General features: G+C 36.4%; 1 protein-coding gene across 1 annotated transcript in view; it reads right to left on the bottom strand.

Moving 5' to 3' along the window:
- Positions 1-1,279: 1,279 nt before the first annotated feature.
- Positions 1,280-18,985, bottom strand: part of LOC140847837 (serine/threonine-protein kinase TAO1-like) — a 95,895-nt gene continuing 78,189 nt past the window's right edge. Inside the window, exons 14-15 of the mRNA XM_073229226.1 lie at positions 1,986-2,066; positions 1,280-1,379 (exon numbers count right to left, since the gene is read on the bottom strand). Of these exons, the coding sequence (XP_073085327.1) occupies positions 2,022-2,066 (45 nt within the window). The 3' untranslated portion in view covers positions 1,280-1,379; positions 1,986-2,021. The remainder of the gene's footprint in view (positions 1,380-1,985; positions 2,067-18,985) is intronic.

Raw genomic sequence — 18,985 nt, 5'->3', positions numbered from 1 at the left:
CTTAGTTATTTTAAAATGGTAAAAAATGTTTGAATTCTGTAGGAACTGTAACAATTTAAAATTCACATGCTCTCAATAACATATTCTGAAAATAGATAAAGCAAAAATTGTCAGATAAAGAAATAATAGAAAAATCAACAATCATAAAGGGAAATTTTAATATATCTTTAAAAATAATCGGTACTCAAAATTCAAACTACACAATAAATGAGTTTGATGTAATGGAGATGCATATATCTCCATTGCATCCAATAATTCCAGAATACACATTCTTTTCAAGCATTCACAGAACATTTTTAAAAATTGACCGTATAGCAGAATATAAAGGATGTCTTAAGTATATAAAGAGAGAAATTATTTAGAGTATGTTCTCTGAACTTAATGAACCAAAAAAAATGTATTATATAATTAAAAATAAAATAAATAATAAAAAGTTAGACTATCCCCATATACTTGGAAGTGGTGGTGGTCCAGGTGAAAGGGTGAAAGGTAGAGGTAAAAAGGCCACTTTTTTGTTTTGCTTTATGTATTAGGGATTGTTTGAATCTTACTTACGGAAAAGATATTTAACAGTACTTAAGCAATAAAAAAGAGCTCCTTGCTGGCACAGCAGGATTCTGCTCAGACACTTTCCTTTCTCCATAAGGATGGATTTTTTAAAAATGCATTTGTTATTTTCAATCCAGGGATAAGCTGGAAGGAATTCATCTGCAGTCGTGCACAAACTTAGTTCAGGGTGTGTTCAAGCCCACCTCCAATTACTCTGAGGACTGAACTGACAAAACGGCGAAGAGGTCTGTAGCTGCTTTATGTGGAGCAGGTGTCTCCAGTCCGCAGGTGGGTCATTTCCTGCCCTGTGATAAAGCTGACCTGGGGTGCACTTCTCCGTCACTCCTGCGGGCAGTGGAGCAGCTTCCCGAGGGCATGGTAAGTGGCTACTGTACTCCTCGGGTACCGGCAGTGTTGCTTTTGCTCTTTATAGCAGGTTTTGACTCCGAATTTGGCCCTCTTCCCCACCAAACAATTCTTTACTTAATTCTTAATTACGTGAGAAGACAATTTGGTTCTTGCAATATCCATGTTGGGTGCAGATCTGGACAGGCTCTCCTCTATTCATCTTCACTTTTGCTGCTTTGGGAAAAAGTTGTTGATTTGAAGTTGTTCACGTAAATTGAAGGCTGAAGCGAGCACCTCTGCTTCCTTCAGTTTCTGTGCTTGTTTGAGACCTGGTGTGCTGATATTCCTATAGGAATCAATCGTTTCACTTTTAAAACATGCTTTTTAGAGTTTCTGGGGACTTCAGACACACGTTTCCATTGCTAAGCTCATAAATGCCTGGCAGGGTAAAGTGCAAGATCTTCTCTGTCCTCTCTGGAGTTCTTTGGGGACAATAATGACAATAGTTACTTACAGTGATTCTGTTTGGGGCACCTTTTAAGATCCACTGTCTCTTTAATCACTTATGTGTCAGTTACAGAAATGTTTAACATCTTAGAATTTTTAATTCTTAAATGGAAACCTTTCAAACTGCTTTTTCATCTTTGATCTTCTCACCCCATTGGACCCTCTCTTTGACATTGTAAGGACGTTTACGTTGTTTTGCTCTTAAAATTATGCTTTCCCACATGAGGGATGGAAATATCCTGTCTTAAGTGTATCAATGTCAGTATTATGGGTGTGATATTGTATTATAGTCTTGCAAGATATTTCCATTGGGGAAAATGGCTAAGGGGCACATGCTATCTTTTTGTACTATTTCTTACAACTGTGTATGAATTTGCAGTTCCTATTTATCTAAAAAAAAGTTAACTAGAAGATTATGCCTTCCTAGTAATTCAAAGAAGCTTTGTAGTAGCATTTATTAATGTGCTGTGAGTTACCAATGTTGATATTCAGTGGACATTTTACAGTCTTAGAGTGTGACTATTATTTTAACACATAGTTTGGAAAGGAGGGAAGAATAAGGTGAAGACAGCCTTCGGTACCTTGGAACAGAGTGATGTTGTAAGCTCAGTTGCTTCTCAAACCAGGAAGGGCAAAGTCGATTCTTCTTGGGCCAAGTATTCCTGCCAAATTAAAAAAAGGACAGTATCACTCCTCTGTCTGAACTACGTGGGTAGCAGATCACATGCAAAGCAGCAGTGGTTTTTTTATGTTGGTATTGTGAGCACATGGCATGTGTGCATCCCACACGACTGGGTGGTAAACAGCTGAGGAAGACTGCTGTGAGAGAAATCTACATGTACATGGTTTCAATGATGTAGAGACACAAAATGCCCCCTAACCTTTAAATTTTTACCTACATCTAGGGATTTAGGTGAGTCTGATCTGTTTACAGTAGCTTACAATGTACTGAGATCATTTTAAGTCCCACAGGTGAAAGGAATGAAACTGTTCTTTGCAGATAGGGGTGGTAGAAAGCTGTTTATGATGGAATGTATTGTTTTGATTTTTATGTGCCAGGTAAAGGTGGGAGTATTGATTGGTACTAAGTGCATTGCAAATTGAGTTCACAATCACATGAGAGACTGATAATTGCAGAGAAGTAGAACAAGAGGGAAGCTCTGCTCAAGTAATGAACATGAATTCTTCAAAGAGGAGAGAGAGCTGCGTTGTGCCTTGAGAATCAAGGAGACTAAGTACAAGGTTTGACGGGGCTGAGCAGGAAGAGAGTCCAAGTCAGATTGCAGGGGTGTGACCAGCCAGAGCTCCCTCCCACCTGCGACTGGTAGGCTTTTTGTAGCTGAAGCTCAGACCTTGGGAAAAGGGGGTAGGGTTACCTAGCACATCAACAGGCAAACCTCCTGAAGGGCCCTGATGATGCAGAAAATGGCCTTCTCGCTCTCTAAGACCTCCTGTGTAGATTTGTTCCATGACCCTTGCAATCAAAGCTCAATGATATTAAAGTCAGTGATTGTAATCCCTTTAGATTTTCAGGATTTAACTTTTCCTTTCCCTCTCTTAGATGTCTACTAAAACTGTGTATGTTTAAATAACAAAAAGAGTTGTTTGCTCTTTTAAAAAATGTGGATAGTGATTTAAAAGTGGGATAGGAGATGTGGGGTCTGATATGGGTGAAAGAAAACAGTGAAGTTTAAACCAAAAAGACCACTTACTACCCAGATATAACTAGAGTTAATACTTTGCAATTTTTTCATTAAGGTATCATTGATACACATAAAGGTTTCACATGAGCAACATTGTGGTTACTACATTCACCCATATTATCAAGTCCCCCCCCGCCAATACTTCACATTTTTCAAGACAGTTTTCAATGCTTAGTTTTAAATGTATTTGACATACTTTATATACAATCAACAAAAAGCTTATATACTCTGTACTTAGTATGTTATGAGCATTTCCCACTTCATACCTTTTTGGGGGTAAATATTTAAGATAATATTAATTAAGGTATTATTAAGGGTAATAAATGCACAACATACTACTGTATTGATGATCTTCCTTTAAATGCCCAGCAGTAGGTGAATGATTAAGTTGATGTTTTCACTCATTTAGTTAATAAATCTGTGAATGCCATTGTGCCTAAACTTTGTGTTTTAGATTCTTTCTTTCTTTTGTAATTCATTTGTTTATGTCGTTTGCCTGTTTATCTAGTAGATGTTGCAAGTGTTTCTTTTGTAACTGATGAACATAAAACTGGTTTATATATAACCCTTATATATGAAAGGCTGTATATAAATCAATTTTTGTATGCATCGGTATTTATTATGGTATAGAATTTTTACATTTGGAGTTGTCAAATCTATTGCATGTTTCCTTGGTGAAATTTTCACTACTTTTAAAAATCTTTTTTTTTTAATTTTGACATCATTAATATACAACCACATGAGCAACATTGTGGTTACTAGATTCCCCCCCCCCCAATTAATTTTTCACTACTTTTAAGCTTAGGCCATCCTTCCTTATCTAGAGCATATATGAACAGTAAATGTAAAAATCTTAAGATATGAAAAGGTAACATCTTTAATTTATCTGTAGTGGGTTTTAAACTGTGTCAAGGCTATACATTGATTTTGGTTTTATACCTTTCCAATAACTAGCTAATTTTTGGGGGGATTAAAACAGCTTGATTTTATACATATATGGTATATAATATATATATAGTCTTAACTTGTTCTTAGCCCATTACACAATAGGTGCGTAGTTTATGTTGTTGAAACTTTGAATGGAATTGTTGTCTTTAATTCAACTGTTCTTGTACCCTGGCTTTTGGTTTCCATGAGACACCTTTAATCAGCCTTATAACACATTTCACCAAGGCTAGCTCGGTGTCTGAATGCTGAGTGATGAAGCTCATGTTATCTGAGAAGGCCTACTCAATGCTAACTTACTATGGCTTATTTCAGAGGGAGTGCCTTTCCATTCGTATTGGCCAAGCTGGCATCCAGAGTGGGGATGCTTGCTGGGAACTCTATTGTCTGGAACATGGAATTCAGCCGGATGGCACTGTTCTCAACAGTAAAAAGGATCAGTTGGAAAGTGCTAGAATGGATCATATGGATGCATCTTTTGATACCTTCTTTTGTGAGAGAAGAGCTGGGAAGCATGTGCCCAGAGCACTCTTCATGGACCTGGAGCCAACTGTTATAGGTAATATAAGTTTACGTTCCAGTGCACTTTTCAGGCCCACAATCAAAACAAACACACCAAGTATCCAATGGTGGGGTTATCAGATTATACAAATCTATCGAAATGGCGTCATGTGGACCTTTTCCAAATTTAGAGGATCACTCGATGGCACTTATGCTGAGCAGTATGGCAAACACACCCAGAGGGAAGACTGGTGTAGCCTTTTTGTGTGGCAAAGCAAATTAATTCTTAATTTCTCAACACACATCTATCATAGCAAAACTTTTAATTTTCTCCTGAATTTGAAAGCCAATTGCCAGAAGCTTCTGACAAACAACCTGAAATTTTACATTAGCTGCTTATAAAGGATAGAATATTTGAAAATGATCCCACAGAGGCAAGGAGCCAAATAAATCTAATTGTGGGGAAAATCAATACAATTCTATTATGAATAATGGCTGCCTTTGTAGTATCTTGTGCAAAAAACACTTGAAGTGAAGCTGGAGCAATCCTGGGTTGAGAAGTGGCCACAGTATGGAGAGGAGGGTGGATTTGGGTTTGGGACTATGTATTAATTAGTTATTGCTGTGTAATAAACTAGCTCCAAGCTGAGTGGTTTAAAACAATAATGATCATTATTTTGTCCATGAATCTGCAATTTGGACAGGGCTCAGAGGGGACAACTTCTCTCTGTTCCATGTGGTATCAGCTAGGAAGGCTCAAGTGGGACCTGGAGGATCTGCTTTGAAAATGGCTCATCTACTTGGTGGCCAGCTGTTTCAGGCTGTTGGCTGAGAGCCAGGCCAGGGCTGTGGGGGACATGGGCCTCTCTGTGGGCTGCATGGGCTTCCTCACAGCATTGCGCTGGATGCCAAGAGCAAGCATTCCCGTGAGAACAAATCAGAGGTTCATTGTACTGTAATAACCTAGCATTGGAAGTCACACGATGTCACTTCAGATATTTTTACATGGTCAAGGTGGTTACAAAGATCTACCCTGGAAGGGGTATAAGCCTCACCTCTCGATGTGGAAATAGATAGGTTCTAGAAGCACATGAGAGATGAAAAATCTTGTTGTGGCCTCCTTTGGAAAATGCAATCTGTACATACTGGACTGATTGGAGTCCATTTCCCTGTCAGAACAAAGTCAGTCCACCAGAACAGTGGATTGATGTCAACATGAAGGAAAAGTTAGAAGGTTTTATTGAAAACGGAAGTTACAAATTGTCGAGGCCAAGATGCTTCAATGAAGATATAGTGTTTACTCTGCTGGATGCTGTGAAAGAATTAAAAATAAGGGGACATTGATAACTTCAAGAACAGAGGACACTGGTACAGAGGTGAGGAGGAGCAATTGCGGTATGTTCTGATTTGAGTTATCAGTATCCTCAGAGAGTATCTGAGTTTTTGTTTCAGACACATGGGAGTTAGCTGGAGTCTGCTGTCCTAGGAACCTCAGCAGGGTGGAATATACAAATCAAGTATAGTTTTTGAATATTCCATTGAATATTCATTTCAGTTCTGATCCCTTTCATATTTTATATTAGAGTTTCTTTATAGTTAGTGTAATGCCTTTATACTTTGGAAAGGCATCCCCTAAATTAGACTCCTCTCAATATTTAAGGAGGTCTTTGCTATCTGTTAATAGGGTAAATATATTTTTGTTAACTCAGCAAAGATTTGAGTTCCTATATCTTTTAATGTGTGACTGCTAGGTACTCGCATATACTTAGACTTATAAAAATGATGCATACACATTTACCCCCTCATATAGATATACATAAGTACTTGAATGTAAATTGCAGTAAAGCACTTTTTATAGCTTGTACAATGAAAACGTAAAGTTCTAATCACTCTAAAATAGCTTTAAAAGTGAAAGTTGTAAAAGTAACTTGATAGAAGAATAAGATATATCTGTGCTTTGTTGTAGAAACATTGTTGAATGTCTCTAAATCCCAGGCATGATTCTAGGAATATTGTAATAATATACTGATAAGGAAGCATTGAACTCTCCTTTTAAGATGAGGTCTGTCAAGCTTTAGATATTTTTCTTCTCTATCACAGTGGTGCTTTTGTCTAGCCCTGGTGGTATTGTTCTATTAAGGATGGTTTTGGTTATCACAGTGACAGGGGTTATTAATGACACTGATTGAGTGGGGACCAGGGGTGTGATTGTCTTACACTACAAAGAATTATTCTACCCTGAACACCCAGTGGTGCCCCTGTTTAGAAACAAACTGCTAGTGTCTTTGTACTTTTTCATTCTTTCTTTATAGGTGTTTAGAGGTTAACTATGCAAGTATATTCATTAACTGTTCTTTATATGCTTATTACTATTAGTTTTTGTTTGTTTGTTTATACTGTTTTTCTTTTATATTTGCAGTAATTTAAGGAAAATGTCCTATTATTCTTCTCTCAAGCCCCATGAGGGAAGTAATTAAGAGGAGGTATCCTCATTTTTATTGATCTAAAATCATTGATGGATTTGAGTAGTAGATAAAATAATTAGAATTTAAATTTTCTCTTTTCAATAGTAATAATTTCCTTAAAAGTATAAAACTTATCACAGTTTAACCTGTCATTTTTATGATACAAAAGTACTTTTCAAATGAGATATAGCAATCAGATGTATTTGAAACAAACTTTTACAAAGTTTTATAAGGCATAAGATACCGCAAATCTTGACTCATTCAGAATCATTAAATATTTTTGGTTTTCTCTTCATATATTAATAGAAAGACTCAGGTAGTCTCATTGACTGGTGATTAGAGATTAGTGTTGTCATAACTACAACATACCTAAAAGTAGGTAAACATTTATAAATAATGTGATGATGATTTTAGAAATTTACTTGGGGGCTATTCAGAGATCTGAAATTTCATTATAGTAACTCTGGGGGGTAAATCTGCCTCCCAGCCTGGGGCAAATTACCTTTGAACCAAAATCAGTCAAAGGTAGAAATAAAGTGGGAGAAACCCATTTATTGCTTATAAGCAGTCTTCCACTTCTGCACACCCAAGAATGTCTCTCGCATCCCGGTTGCAAAAAGGGATACCACCCAACCTCTCAGGTCCAGGTATGCCCTCTCACTCCCCTATGTGATCACCTATTGATAATCACCTGTTGATGTGGCGATGGATTACTTCTCTCCACCCCTTGGAAACAGCTATTGGATATGGAGATGTACTAAGGCCAGGTAAGAGATTCTGGAACTACTGCAATTTTACCCACAATTATTCTTTGAAAAGAGAATTGCAGGAATGCAAAATCAGTCTTAGTTTTCTGTATATTCTGAGTATAGATTTGAGCTGTTATATGCATGTTTAACTTGTTGAATTTACCTGCATTCTTTTGCAGCCCCTCAAATTGTATTTCTCCTAAAAACTTGTTCCTGCTCTTCACTTAGTGAGCTTGTATGTGCTGCCTCACAGTTACAGCTGCCATGAGTGTAATTCTTGCTCTGAGTATGCATGTTTAAAGCAACATGGCCCTATATGCAAACACACTGTGTTAGAGGTGAGTCTAGTGACCTATTGCTACCTAACACACCATCCTAAGACTTAGTGGCTTAAAAGAGCAAGTTATTATGTTCACAGTTCTGTGGTTAACAGATGGGCATTTCTTGCTTGGGTTCTGTCATGAAGTAATCAGATAGTGGCTGGGACTGGAGTCATCTGAAGGCCTGACTGGAATGTGTGCTCATTATGGCTGGCAATTGATGGCTGGTTATCACCTAGGACCCTAGCTGAGTCCATCATTTAAAATGTTTACTGAGGCCTCCGCATGTGACTTGAGTTTCTCACAGAGTAGTGACTGGGTTCCCAGAGGGAGCATCCTAGGAGCAAATGTTCTAAGTGATGTACGTGTAGTCTGCATGGCTTCTTATGAACTAATAGTCTCGGAATGTCACTTCCTACATTCTTGTGGTCAAGCAGGTCCCTGAGATCTGCCCAGATTCAAGGGGAGAATTATTAGACTTTATCTCTCTTTGGGAAGTGGCAGGGTCATATCATAGAAGAACATGTGGGAATGGACTTATCATGGTTATCTTTGGAATATATAATTTGCCACAGAGGCCTATTAGTTCTGTAAATATTGTATCAGAACTTTGAACTATATAGCAAAACAATGAAATATCTATTTAGAACAAAGCAGTAGATCTTAATAAAATAGTAAATTCCATTTTTGATACTTGAGACACATAAGAATTTGAATGTAATGTAAAGGTTTACTTTCACCTAACACTTATTTATGACTTTTCACAGAAAAATATTATTCCATGTTGAAAGAGTTTTTCCCATGTGTACATATTTATAAACAGGGACAGCCAACATATGAAATCTTAACTTATTTGGTAGTCATGAAGATTTACATTAATGGTGTCCTTTTATGGTTTTGCTTTGTATGCATGATGTAATAAAACTTTCAGTGTATGAAAAGTCATAAAAGGCAAAGTGAAGATAATGGCATAACATTAGTTTATGAAACCATTATCAACCGAGTCATTTGCAACTGTTGAATATTTTTTTGCAATGTAATTTTAATTTACATGGAGCAGGTGATTCACTCTGATGTTATTGGTAACCAAACTGGATTTATCATAAGGGTCAATATTCTTTAGCACTGACATAAACATATACCACTATATGTGGAGGACTTTTGCTTTCTGGGTACTTTTCCAGTGGAGTGAGTGAGCAAGAGTGAGATGTTTTCTTTATTCATTTTTAGATCAGAGGAATGACTGCTGATAAAATTCATTTAAAGAATATATTCTTTCCACAGTTGCCATAGAGCTTTACGTTCTTCAGCGTCGGTGTTTTGTATGGGATATTGGAAAAGTCTGAATTGCAGATTAAAGCACAGTAGCATGGCTCTGTGATATTTGGGTCTGAAGATTAAGGAGGGTTCACACCTTAATTTTAATTTATCTTTGAGCATGAGGTAGCTTATTTCTAGTAGCTATGACTTCTCACAGAAACTGAATGGCTAAGAGTGGTATGACGGGAGGGAAGTGGGAATAGAGAGGGTTTGATAGAGAAAGAGCCCCCTCTTAAAGCTCTGTTTCCTTTAAAGCCCACAGTACAGTTTGTTGAAGGGGATTGGAGTAACTCTTTGAATAATGGAGTTGACTTTGATGCTTTAGTTCATCAGAGTTGACATATGCAAAGGCAGTATGTAGATTCCGGAAATGTCTATTTTCTGTCCTCTGATTAGAGAAGACATTAGAAACCAAAACTACATGAAAGTACAGGTGTCCCCTGCCTTTTGAAAGTTCATGTTATGCCATTCCCTTTAGGAAAGAACTACATGAGTACCTGTTTACACTTTATGAAAAAAGGTGGAAAGTGAAAATAGCATTCAGCATTTGTTTTGCAGTGAGTTGTTAGAGAGGCAGCTGTGCACCCCCAGCAGTAAGAGTGGCCCCACCTAGCTCATTCCCTGGGAGCAACACTCAGCACCTCACATCAAGCACTGGAGCTTTGAATTGTGTCTGTGAGCATCTGTGCTTTATCTCGTCTTAGTTTATGTATCCCTCAGCAAGATCTGTCAAAAAAGCTAAGTTGAGGTTAATTTGGGGGTCTGGAAATGCTCAAAAAATTTTCCATATAAATGAACGGTAGTTGCTTCTTTGCTTCATGCCATTTCAACTTCCTAAACGTTTCATAGGAACATGCTACTTCGGACAGTGGGGGAAACCTGCACTAGCTTTTTATTCTCACCCTCTTATGAACTACATTTCCCGGATCTATGCATAAAAAAGATGGTTTTGTGGGTGATCATAGTTTTGGCTGGTGTGACCATAACACTCAGTTTGCTTTGGATAATTTCACTTCATGCCTGCTGTTATCTGTATTATGCCCAGGTAACAACCCGTTTCACTCTCAAAAAGGTACTTGTACAGATAAGTTATATAGACACTGTGTTTGTAGTCAACTTCCATTTGTCATTGACGTGATGATATCCATACTAACCTTTGAATATACTTAGTCCTAAACCTTTTAAAAAACAATGCTCTGACCATAATCTTCATTAAGTTACAAGACTTAATAACAATGTATATATATTACTTCAGGTTCACTTCTGTGTTTTGTGGAAATACTGAAACACTGAATTGAAAAAAATGCATGGAGCAGAATGAGATAGTTAATAGATTTTTGTGTATCACTTCTGCTGTTGAGTAGTGCCGGTTTTGTACACAATTCTGAAGGGGTTTTTGGCTTATGTGAGATATTGCTGTGCTAGGATATGTAAAGTGTTCATCAGCACTTATAAGTATTCTAATTGGCTTTTTATGGCATTATCCTTTTTTATAGTGCTATAGCCAACTTTGTTTTGGTGCCAAAGATATCTTTGCCTTATCCATGAGCACGGGATGTGTTTCCATTTATTGGTATCTTCTTTAATTTCTCAGAGTAATTTCTACCTGTATTTTTCAGAGTATAGGTCTTTCAGTTACTTGGTTAGGTTTATTCCTAGGTATTTTATTCTTTTTGTTGCAATTGTGAATGGCATTGGTTTCCTGATTTCTCTCTCTGCTAGTTCATTCTTAGTATATAGGAGTGCCACAGATTTCTGCATGTTAATTTTGTATCCTGCAACTTTGCTGAATTCAAATATTAAATGTAGTAGTTTTGGAGTGGATTCTTTACGTTTTTTTGTGTACAATATCATGTCATCTGCAAACAGGGACTGTTTGACTTCTTTCTTGCCAATCTGGATTCCTTTTATTTCTTTGTGTTGTCTGATTGCCAAGGCTAGGACCTCCAGTACTATGTTGAATAGAAGTGGAAGAGTGCTTGTCTTGTTCCCGATCTTAAAGGAAAAGCTTTCAGCTTCTCACTGTTAAGTATAATGTTGGCTGTGGGTTTGTCATATATGGCCTTTATTATGAGGTATTTTGAGGTATATTGAGGTATTTGCCCTCTATACCCATTTTGTTGAGAGTTTTTATCATGAATAGATGTTGAATTTTGTCAAATGCCTTTTCAGCATCTATGGAGATAATCATGTGGTTTTTGTCATTTTTGTTGATGTTGTTTATGATGCTGATGGATTTTTGGATGTTGTACCATCCTTCCATCCCTGGAATAAATCCTACTTGATCATGATGGATGATCTTTTTGATGTATTGTTGAATTCGGTTTGCTAATATTTTGTTGAGTATTTTTGCATGTATGTTCAGCAGGGATATTGGTCTGTAATTTTCTTTTTTTTGTAGTGTCTTAGCCTGGTTTTGGTATTAGAGTGATGCTGGCTTCATAGAATGAGTTTGGAAGTATTCCCTTTTCTTCTACTCTTTGGAAAACTCTAAGGAGGATGGTCTTCACTAAATGTTTGATCAAATTCAGCAGTGAAATCATCTGGTACAGGAATTTTTTTCTTAGGTAGTTTTTCGATTACCATTTCAATTTCCTTGCTGGTAATTGGTCTGTTCAGGTTTTCTGTTCCTTTCTGGTTATCCTTGGAAGGTTGTATTTTTCTAGAAAGTTGTCAATTTCTTCTAGGTTATCCAGTTTGTTGGCATATAATTTTTCATAGTATTCTCTAATAATTCTTTATATTTCTGTGTTGTCCATAGTGATTTTTCCTATCTTAGTTCTGATTATGTTTATGTGAGCAGACTCTTTTTTTCTTGGTAAGTCTGGCTATGGGTTTATTTATTTTGTTTATTTTCTTGAAGTACCAACTCTTGCTTTCATTGATTCTTTCTATTGTTTTATACTTCTAGATTTCATTTGTTTCTGTTCTAATCTTTATTATGTCCCTCCTTCTACTGACTTTGGGCCTCATTTGTTCTTCTTTTTCTAGTTTCATTAATTGTGAGTTTAGACTGTTCATATGGGATTGTTCTTTCCTGAGGTAGGCCTGAATTGCAATATATTTTTCTCTTAGCCTGGCCTTCACTGTGTCCCACAGATTTTTGTGGTGTTGAATTATTGTTGTCATTGTTCTCCATATATTGATTGATCTCTGTGTTTATTTGGTCATTGATCCATTGGTTATTTAGGAGCTTGTTGTGAAGCCTCCATGTGTTTGTGGGATTTTTCATTTTCTTCGCATAATTTATTTTTAGTTTCATACGTTTGTGGTCTGAGAAACTGGTTGGTACAATTTAAATCTTTCTGAATTTACCGAGGCTCTTTTTGTGGCCTAGTATTTGATCTATTCTTGAAAATGTTGCACGTGCACTTGAGAAGAGTGTGTATTCTGCTGCCTTTGGGTGTAGAGTTCTGTAGATGTCTGTTAGGTCCATCTCTTCTAATGTGCTGTTCTGTGCCTAAGTCTCTTTACTTATTTTTTGTCTGGTTGATCTGTCCTTTTGTGTGAGTGGAGTGTTGAAGTCTAGAATGAATGCATTGCATTCTATTTCCCCTTTTAATTCTGTTAGTACTTGTTTCACATATGTAGGTGCTCCTGTGTTGGGTGCATAGATATTTATAATGGTTATATCTTCTTGTTGGATTAACCCCTGTATCATTATGTAATGTCCTCCTTTGTCTCTTGTGACTTTGTTTTGAAGTCTATCTTGTCTGATACAAGTACTGCAACTCCTGCTTTTTTCTCCCTATTAGTTGCATGAAATATCTTTTTCTATCCCTTCACTTTTAGTCTGTGTATGGCTTTGGGTTTAAAGTGAGTCTCTTGTAGGCAGCATATAGAAGGGTCTTGTTTTTTTATCCATACCGTGACTCTATGTCTTTCGATTGGTGCATTCAGTCCATGTACATGTAGGGTGATTATCGATAGGTTTGTATTTATGGCCATTGCAGGCTTTGGATTCCTATTTACCAAAGGTTCAAGGTTAACTTCCTTACTATCTAAGAGTCTAACTTAATTCATGTAATATGCTATTACAAACATAATCTAAAGGTTCTTTTTTTCTCCTCCTTTTTCTTCCTCCTCCATTCTTTATATATTAGGTATCATATTCTGTACTCTTTGTCTATCCCTTGATTGGCTTTAGGGATCATTGATTTAATTTTGCATTTGCTTAGTAATGAACTGTTCCACTTTCTTTACTCTGGTTTTATTACCTCTGGTGACAGCTATTAAACCTTAGGAACACTTCCATCTATAGCAGTCCCTCCAAAATAGACTGTAGGGATGGATTTTGGGAAGTAAATTCTCTTTGTTTTGCTTATTTGGAAATTGTTTAATCCCTCCTTCAAATTTAAGTGATAATCTTGCCAGATTAAGTATTCTTGGTTCCAGACCATTCTGCTTCAGTGCATTAAATACATCATGCCACTCCCTTGTGGCCTGTAAGGTTTCTGCTGAGAAGTCTGATGATAGCCTTGTGGGCTTCTCTTTGTATGTGATCTTATTTCTCTCTCTGGCTGCTTTTAATAATCTGTCCTTATCCTTGATCTTTGCCATTTTAATTGCTATGTGTCTTGGTTTTGTCTATCCTTGGGATATCTGTGCACTTCCATGGCTTGAGAGACTCTCTCCTTCCCCAGATTGGGGAAGTTTTCAGCAATTACCTCCTCAAAGATACTTTCTATTCTTTCTTCTCTCTTCTTCTTCTTCTGGTACCCCTATAATGCAAATATTGTTCCATTTGGATTGGTCACACAGTTCTCTCAATATTCTTTCATTCTTAAAGATCCTTTTTTCTCTGTGCCTCAGCTTCTTTGTATTCTTCGTCTCTAATTTCTATTTCATTCATCGTCTCCTCCACTATATCTAATCTGCTTTTAAAACTTTACATTGTATGTTTCATTTCTGATACTGTGTTCTGTATCTCAGAACCTGGATTCAGTTCTGGATTTCAGACTGCAATTCATCCCTGAGTTCTTGAATATTTTTTTGTACCTCTATGAGCATGTTAATGATTTTTATTTTGAAAGCCTTTCAGGAAGATTCATGAGGTCGATGTCATTTGAATCTTTCTCAGGGGTTATATTCATAATTTTACTTTGAACCAGGTTCCTTTGGCATTTCATATTTGTACATGGTGCCCTCTAGTGTCCAGAAGCTCTACTCTCTGGAACTGCTCAGCGCCTGCAGCAATGTCAGGGGTCTCAGAGGAGTGGTATTAGTGCCTGCGGGGAGGAAAGAGCTGTTTCCTGCTTTCCAGCTGCTGTGGACCGAGCACACAGCTATAAGCCTCTATGCTTTGTGTTTTCTTTTTTTTTTGCTGTATACAGGTCTTTTCTCTGGCTGCCCTAACGCCAGGGTAGGGTTTGCTTATTTGCGAGCCAGGTGGGGCTGGCTGGGGGAAAGTTGCAGTAGGCTGTGTATCACGGCAGGGGGTCCTTGGAGCTGTGTGGCCAGCCAGGGAGCAGGAGCACCTGAAGATCGTGAAAGTTCCCAACATGCTGGGCAGATTGCTACCCAGAAATTTTGTCTACCTGTCCATTCTCCTGAGCAGTAAGCTCTGTGCAGTCTTTGCCCCTTAGCAGCCCTCTTGCTGTTAGTAAATCTCTCAGACTGCCCGCCTTTCTTTTGTCCCAGAGCAGTTGGATATGGATCACTGCTTCTCATAAGCAGCTGGAACCTCAGTCTCTCCAGGAATTCTGTGTGTCTTAGCTTTCCAACCCCCAAATCACGAGAGTACCATGCAAGCACCATGAAATGTAGGTTTGTGCTCCCAGAGCAGATCTCCAGAGTTAGGTATTCAGCAGTCCAGGCCTCCACTCCCTCCCCGCTCTGTTTCTCTTCCTCCTGCCAGTGAGCTGGGGGGGGGGGGGAGGTCTTGGGATCTGCCCGGCCAGGTACATTACCCTGTTCCGTGAGGTTTATTCTTTTCTCCAGATATATGCAGTTTGGAGCAGTCCTTTTTCCTGTTGCTTTTTCAGGATTAGTTGTATTAATTATATTTTCATATTATATGCAGTTTTAGGAGGAAGCCTCTATCTCACCTCTTATGCTGCCATCTTAACCCTCTAGATCCATACGTCAATTTTATGTTTAACTTTTTGTGGAATTCCCAAACTTTTCCTTAGTGGCTACACCATTTTACATTCCCACCAAAAATGTATAAGGCTTCCAATTTCTCCACATCTCCAATACTTGATATTTTCCTCTTCTTTTTTCTTTTCTTAAAATAATAACCCATTCTAATGGGTGTGAAATGGTATCTTATTGTGGTTTGATTTGCATTTCCCTAATGAGTGGTGATGTTGATCATCTTTTCCTGTGCTTATTGGCTATTATGTATGTTCTTTAGAGAATGTCTGTTCAAGTCCTTTGCTCATTTTTGAATTGTGCAGTTCTTGCTGAGATGTAGGAGTCCTTTATTCTAGACATTAATCCCTTATCAGATACATGATTTTTAGCTATTTTCTCCTGTGTTTTCTTTTCACGTTTGATGGTGTCCTTTGGTGCACAAAAGTGTTCAATGTTGATTAAGTCCAGTTTGTGTATTTTTTATCTTTTAGTAATTCAGCATTTGTACTTATTATGTAGGTGTGTTCCAATTTTTGTTTTTTCTGAGAGTTGCAAGTGTTTCTTTGAGGAAATTATCCAGTTCATCTAGGTTATCTGATTGGTTGGCACAGAATTGTTCATAATGCTTTTTTCAAAGTCCTTTTTTACTTCAGTAAGGTTGGGAGTATTGTTCCCTGTTTTCTGATTTTAGTAATGAGGGTCATCTTTTTTTCTTGGTCATACTAACTAAAGGTTTGTCAATTTTGTTGACTGTTTTAATGAATGAACTTCTAATTACATTGATTTTGCTTTGATTTTTCTATTCTCGATTTCATTTTTCTCTAATATTTGTTTTTTCCTACTTTCTTTGGGTTAGTTTGCTCTTTTACTAGTTTTTAAAGGTAAAAGTTTAGAGTATTAATTTGAAATCTTTTTTTAACATAGGTATTTATGGGTCAGTAACCTTTATGCTCCTCTTTTACTTCATGCCATAAATTTTGGTGTGTTTTATTTTCCTTTTTTTGTTAATCTCAAAGTATTTTTTGAGTTCCCTTGTGATTTTTTTCTTTGACCCATTGGTTATTTAAGACTGTTTAATTTTCTTATGTTTCTGAACTTTCCTAATGTCCTTATGTTACTGATTTTTAATTTCATCAATTGTGGTTGAAGAATACAGTTTCTTTGACATGTATCCTTTTACATTTATAGACATTTGTTTTATGGTCTAACATATTGTTAGTCCTGTATAATGTTCCATGTGCCTTGAGAAGAGTGCATACTGCTATTTTAGGTGGAGTATTATATAAATGTTGGTGATGTTTTTAATATTAAGTAAAGTAAATATATATCATTTCAATCTCATCAATTAATATTTTGAGGCTTTCTTCCTTTGGCTTATATGAAGAACATTTAGCTTGTAATATCTTACTATGTTTTAAGGCAGTAATGAGGTCAGAACATAGAGTATTAAGAGTCAGCCACACCTGGTTTGAATCTTGTTTGTACCAGTTACTACCTGGTAACTGATATGGGCAAGTCTGAATTTACTGTGTATGCTTTGAATATTGAACGAGTTCCTTATCATATAATATTTAGAGAACCTAAACACAGGTGTTCCATGGTTGTAGTTACTTCCTCTTATTATTACTGTTAATTATATAACATCCCCAAGAAATACATGTTTACCACATGCATGGCCTGCTATTTAAAAAAATCTGTTTTACTGATTTATCTATTGTAAAATGCATTCCTTTTCAATATACAGTTAGCTAATTTGGTTGATTTGAACAGATATGAACGCTATGTAAGTACCGTGTATATCAAGACAGAGAGCATTTAATCACTCTTAAAACTTCCCTCTGCTCTGAACAACTGCTGATCTGCTTTCTGCCATTATAGATTAATTTTCCTTTTTCTTGAATTTCATAAAATGAAATCATGTAGTATGTACTCTTGCATCTAGCATAGAATGTTTTGAGATAAATCCAAATTTTTGAGTGTATAATAATACTGTTTAATGCCAAGAGATATTCCATTATATGACTATCTTACAATTTGTTTATCCATCAACCTGCTGATGGACATTTGATTTGTATCCAGTTTTTAGCTGGCCTTCTTCATGTACAAGAGTGAACATTCTTGTATAGGATAACTGACAGTGTGCTTTCTTTTTCATTTCTTTAAGTGAAGTTATGTTTCTGTGATTTCATTTGATGCAAGAGTTATTCAGATATGTGTTGTTTCAATTCTGGATTTGTCTATTTCTCTTTTCAGTTTTAACCATGTATTTTGAAGCTCTGTTTTTAGAGAAGAATACACACTTATGACTGTTGGGTCTGCATGGAGAATAGATCCCCTTATTATTATGTAACTTTCCTGTTTGTCCCTGGTAATATTACACAAAGTATACTTCGTCTGATATTAATATAGGTACTCCGACTTTCTTGTTCGAGCTCGTATGACGTTATATTTGTTTCCCTATCCTTTTACATTTGAGTTTTATATGTGTGATATTAATATAGCTAGCTATTCAAGCTTCCTTGAAGTTCATGTTTGCATGATATATATTTGTTTTCCCCCACCCTTTTGCCTTTAAGTTATATGTCTTTATACTTAAAAATTTCTTGTAGAGAGCATTTAGGTGGGTCCTGCTTTAAAAACTTTATTTGTATCCAATCTAGCATTCTCTGTCTTTTATTTGGTATGGTTAGACCATTTGTATTTAATATATATTGATATGGTTGGAATAAAATATTAAAATCTTTTTTTTTTACATATTTGTTTCTTCTGTTTAACTTTTGTTTATTTCCAATTGTTTGGAAAATCTTTTTTAGGATTTTTAAAATTTCCATATCGCTTTAAAAAATATTTTTAGTGACAGCCCTGTATTAAAGTTTGTTAGTCTTTTTTTGTCTGTAGTTAAGTTCAGGTACTTGAAGCATGTCTTCAGATTTACTAATCTTGCATTCTTATCTGATTACTTCCATCCAATTAATTTTTCATTTTATATGTTCTTTGTTTCTTGATGTTTTATCTAGTTCTTTATTATATACCATTTCTTTCCTCATTATGCTGATGATATCTTTTGCAGGATTGAGCATACTTAAAATAGCTTATTAACTAGATTGCTAATGCCATTATTTCTGCCATTTCTGCATTTTCAATTGACTGAATTTTATCCTAGTTATGTTACTTTTTCCTGCTCCATATTATACCTAGTAATTTTTTATTGAATGCTCAATGTTATGAAGTTGTATTGTTGAGTGCCAGGTTTTTTGTATTCTTGTTAGTAGTATTGTAGTTTATCTGTCAGAAATGAAGTTACATTTGAATCAACTTTATTCTTCAGTGGCTTGCATCTAACTTTTATAGGATGGATTTAGAGTAGTCTTTTGGGAGAGTTAGTACCCTTACCAAGGTTTAAATCATCTGGAGTACCCACTGAATGCTGTAGATATTCCACAAGAATCTCTAACATTGGTATGAGGGCTGAAAACTGTGTGAGCTTTGAGAAGTCTTCAGTA

The sequence above is a fragment of the Manis javanica genome, chromosome 2 (assembly GCF_040802235.1).
Source record: "Manis javanica isolate MJ-LG chromosome 2, MJ_LKY, whole genome shotgun sequence".
Taxonomy (NCBI): domain Eukaryota; kingdom Metazoa; phylum Chordata; class Mammalia; order Pholidota; family Manidae; genus Manis; species Manis javanica.
Note: the sequence above shows the minus strand (reverse complement) of the source record. Positions and strands in the feature narration are given on the sequence as shown.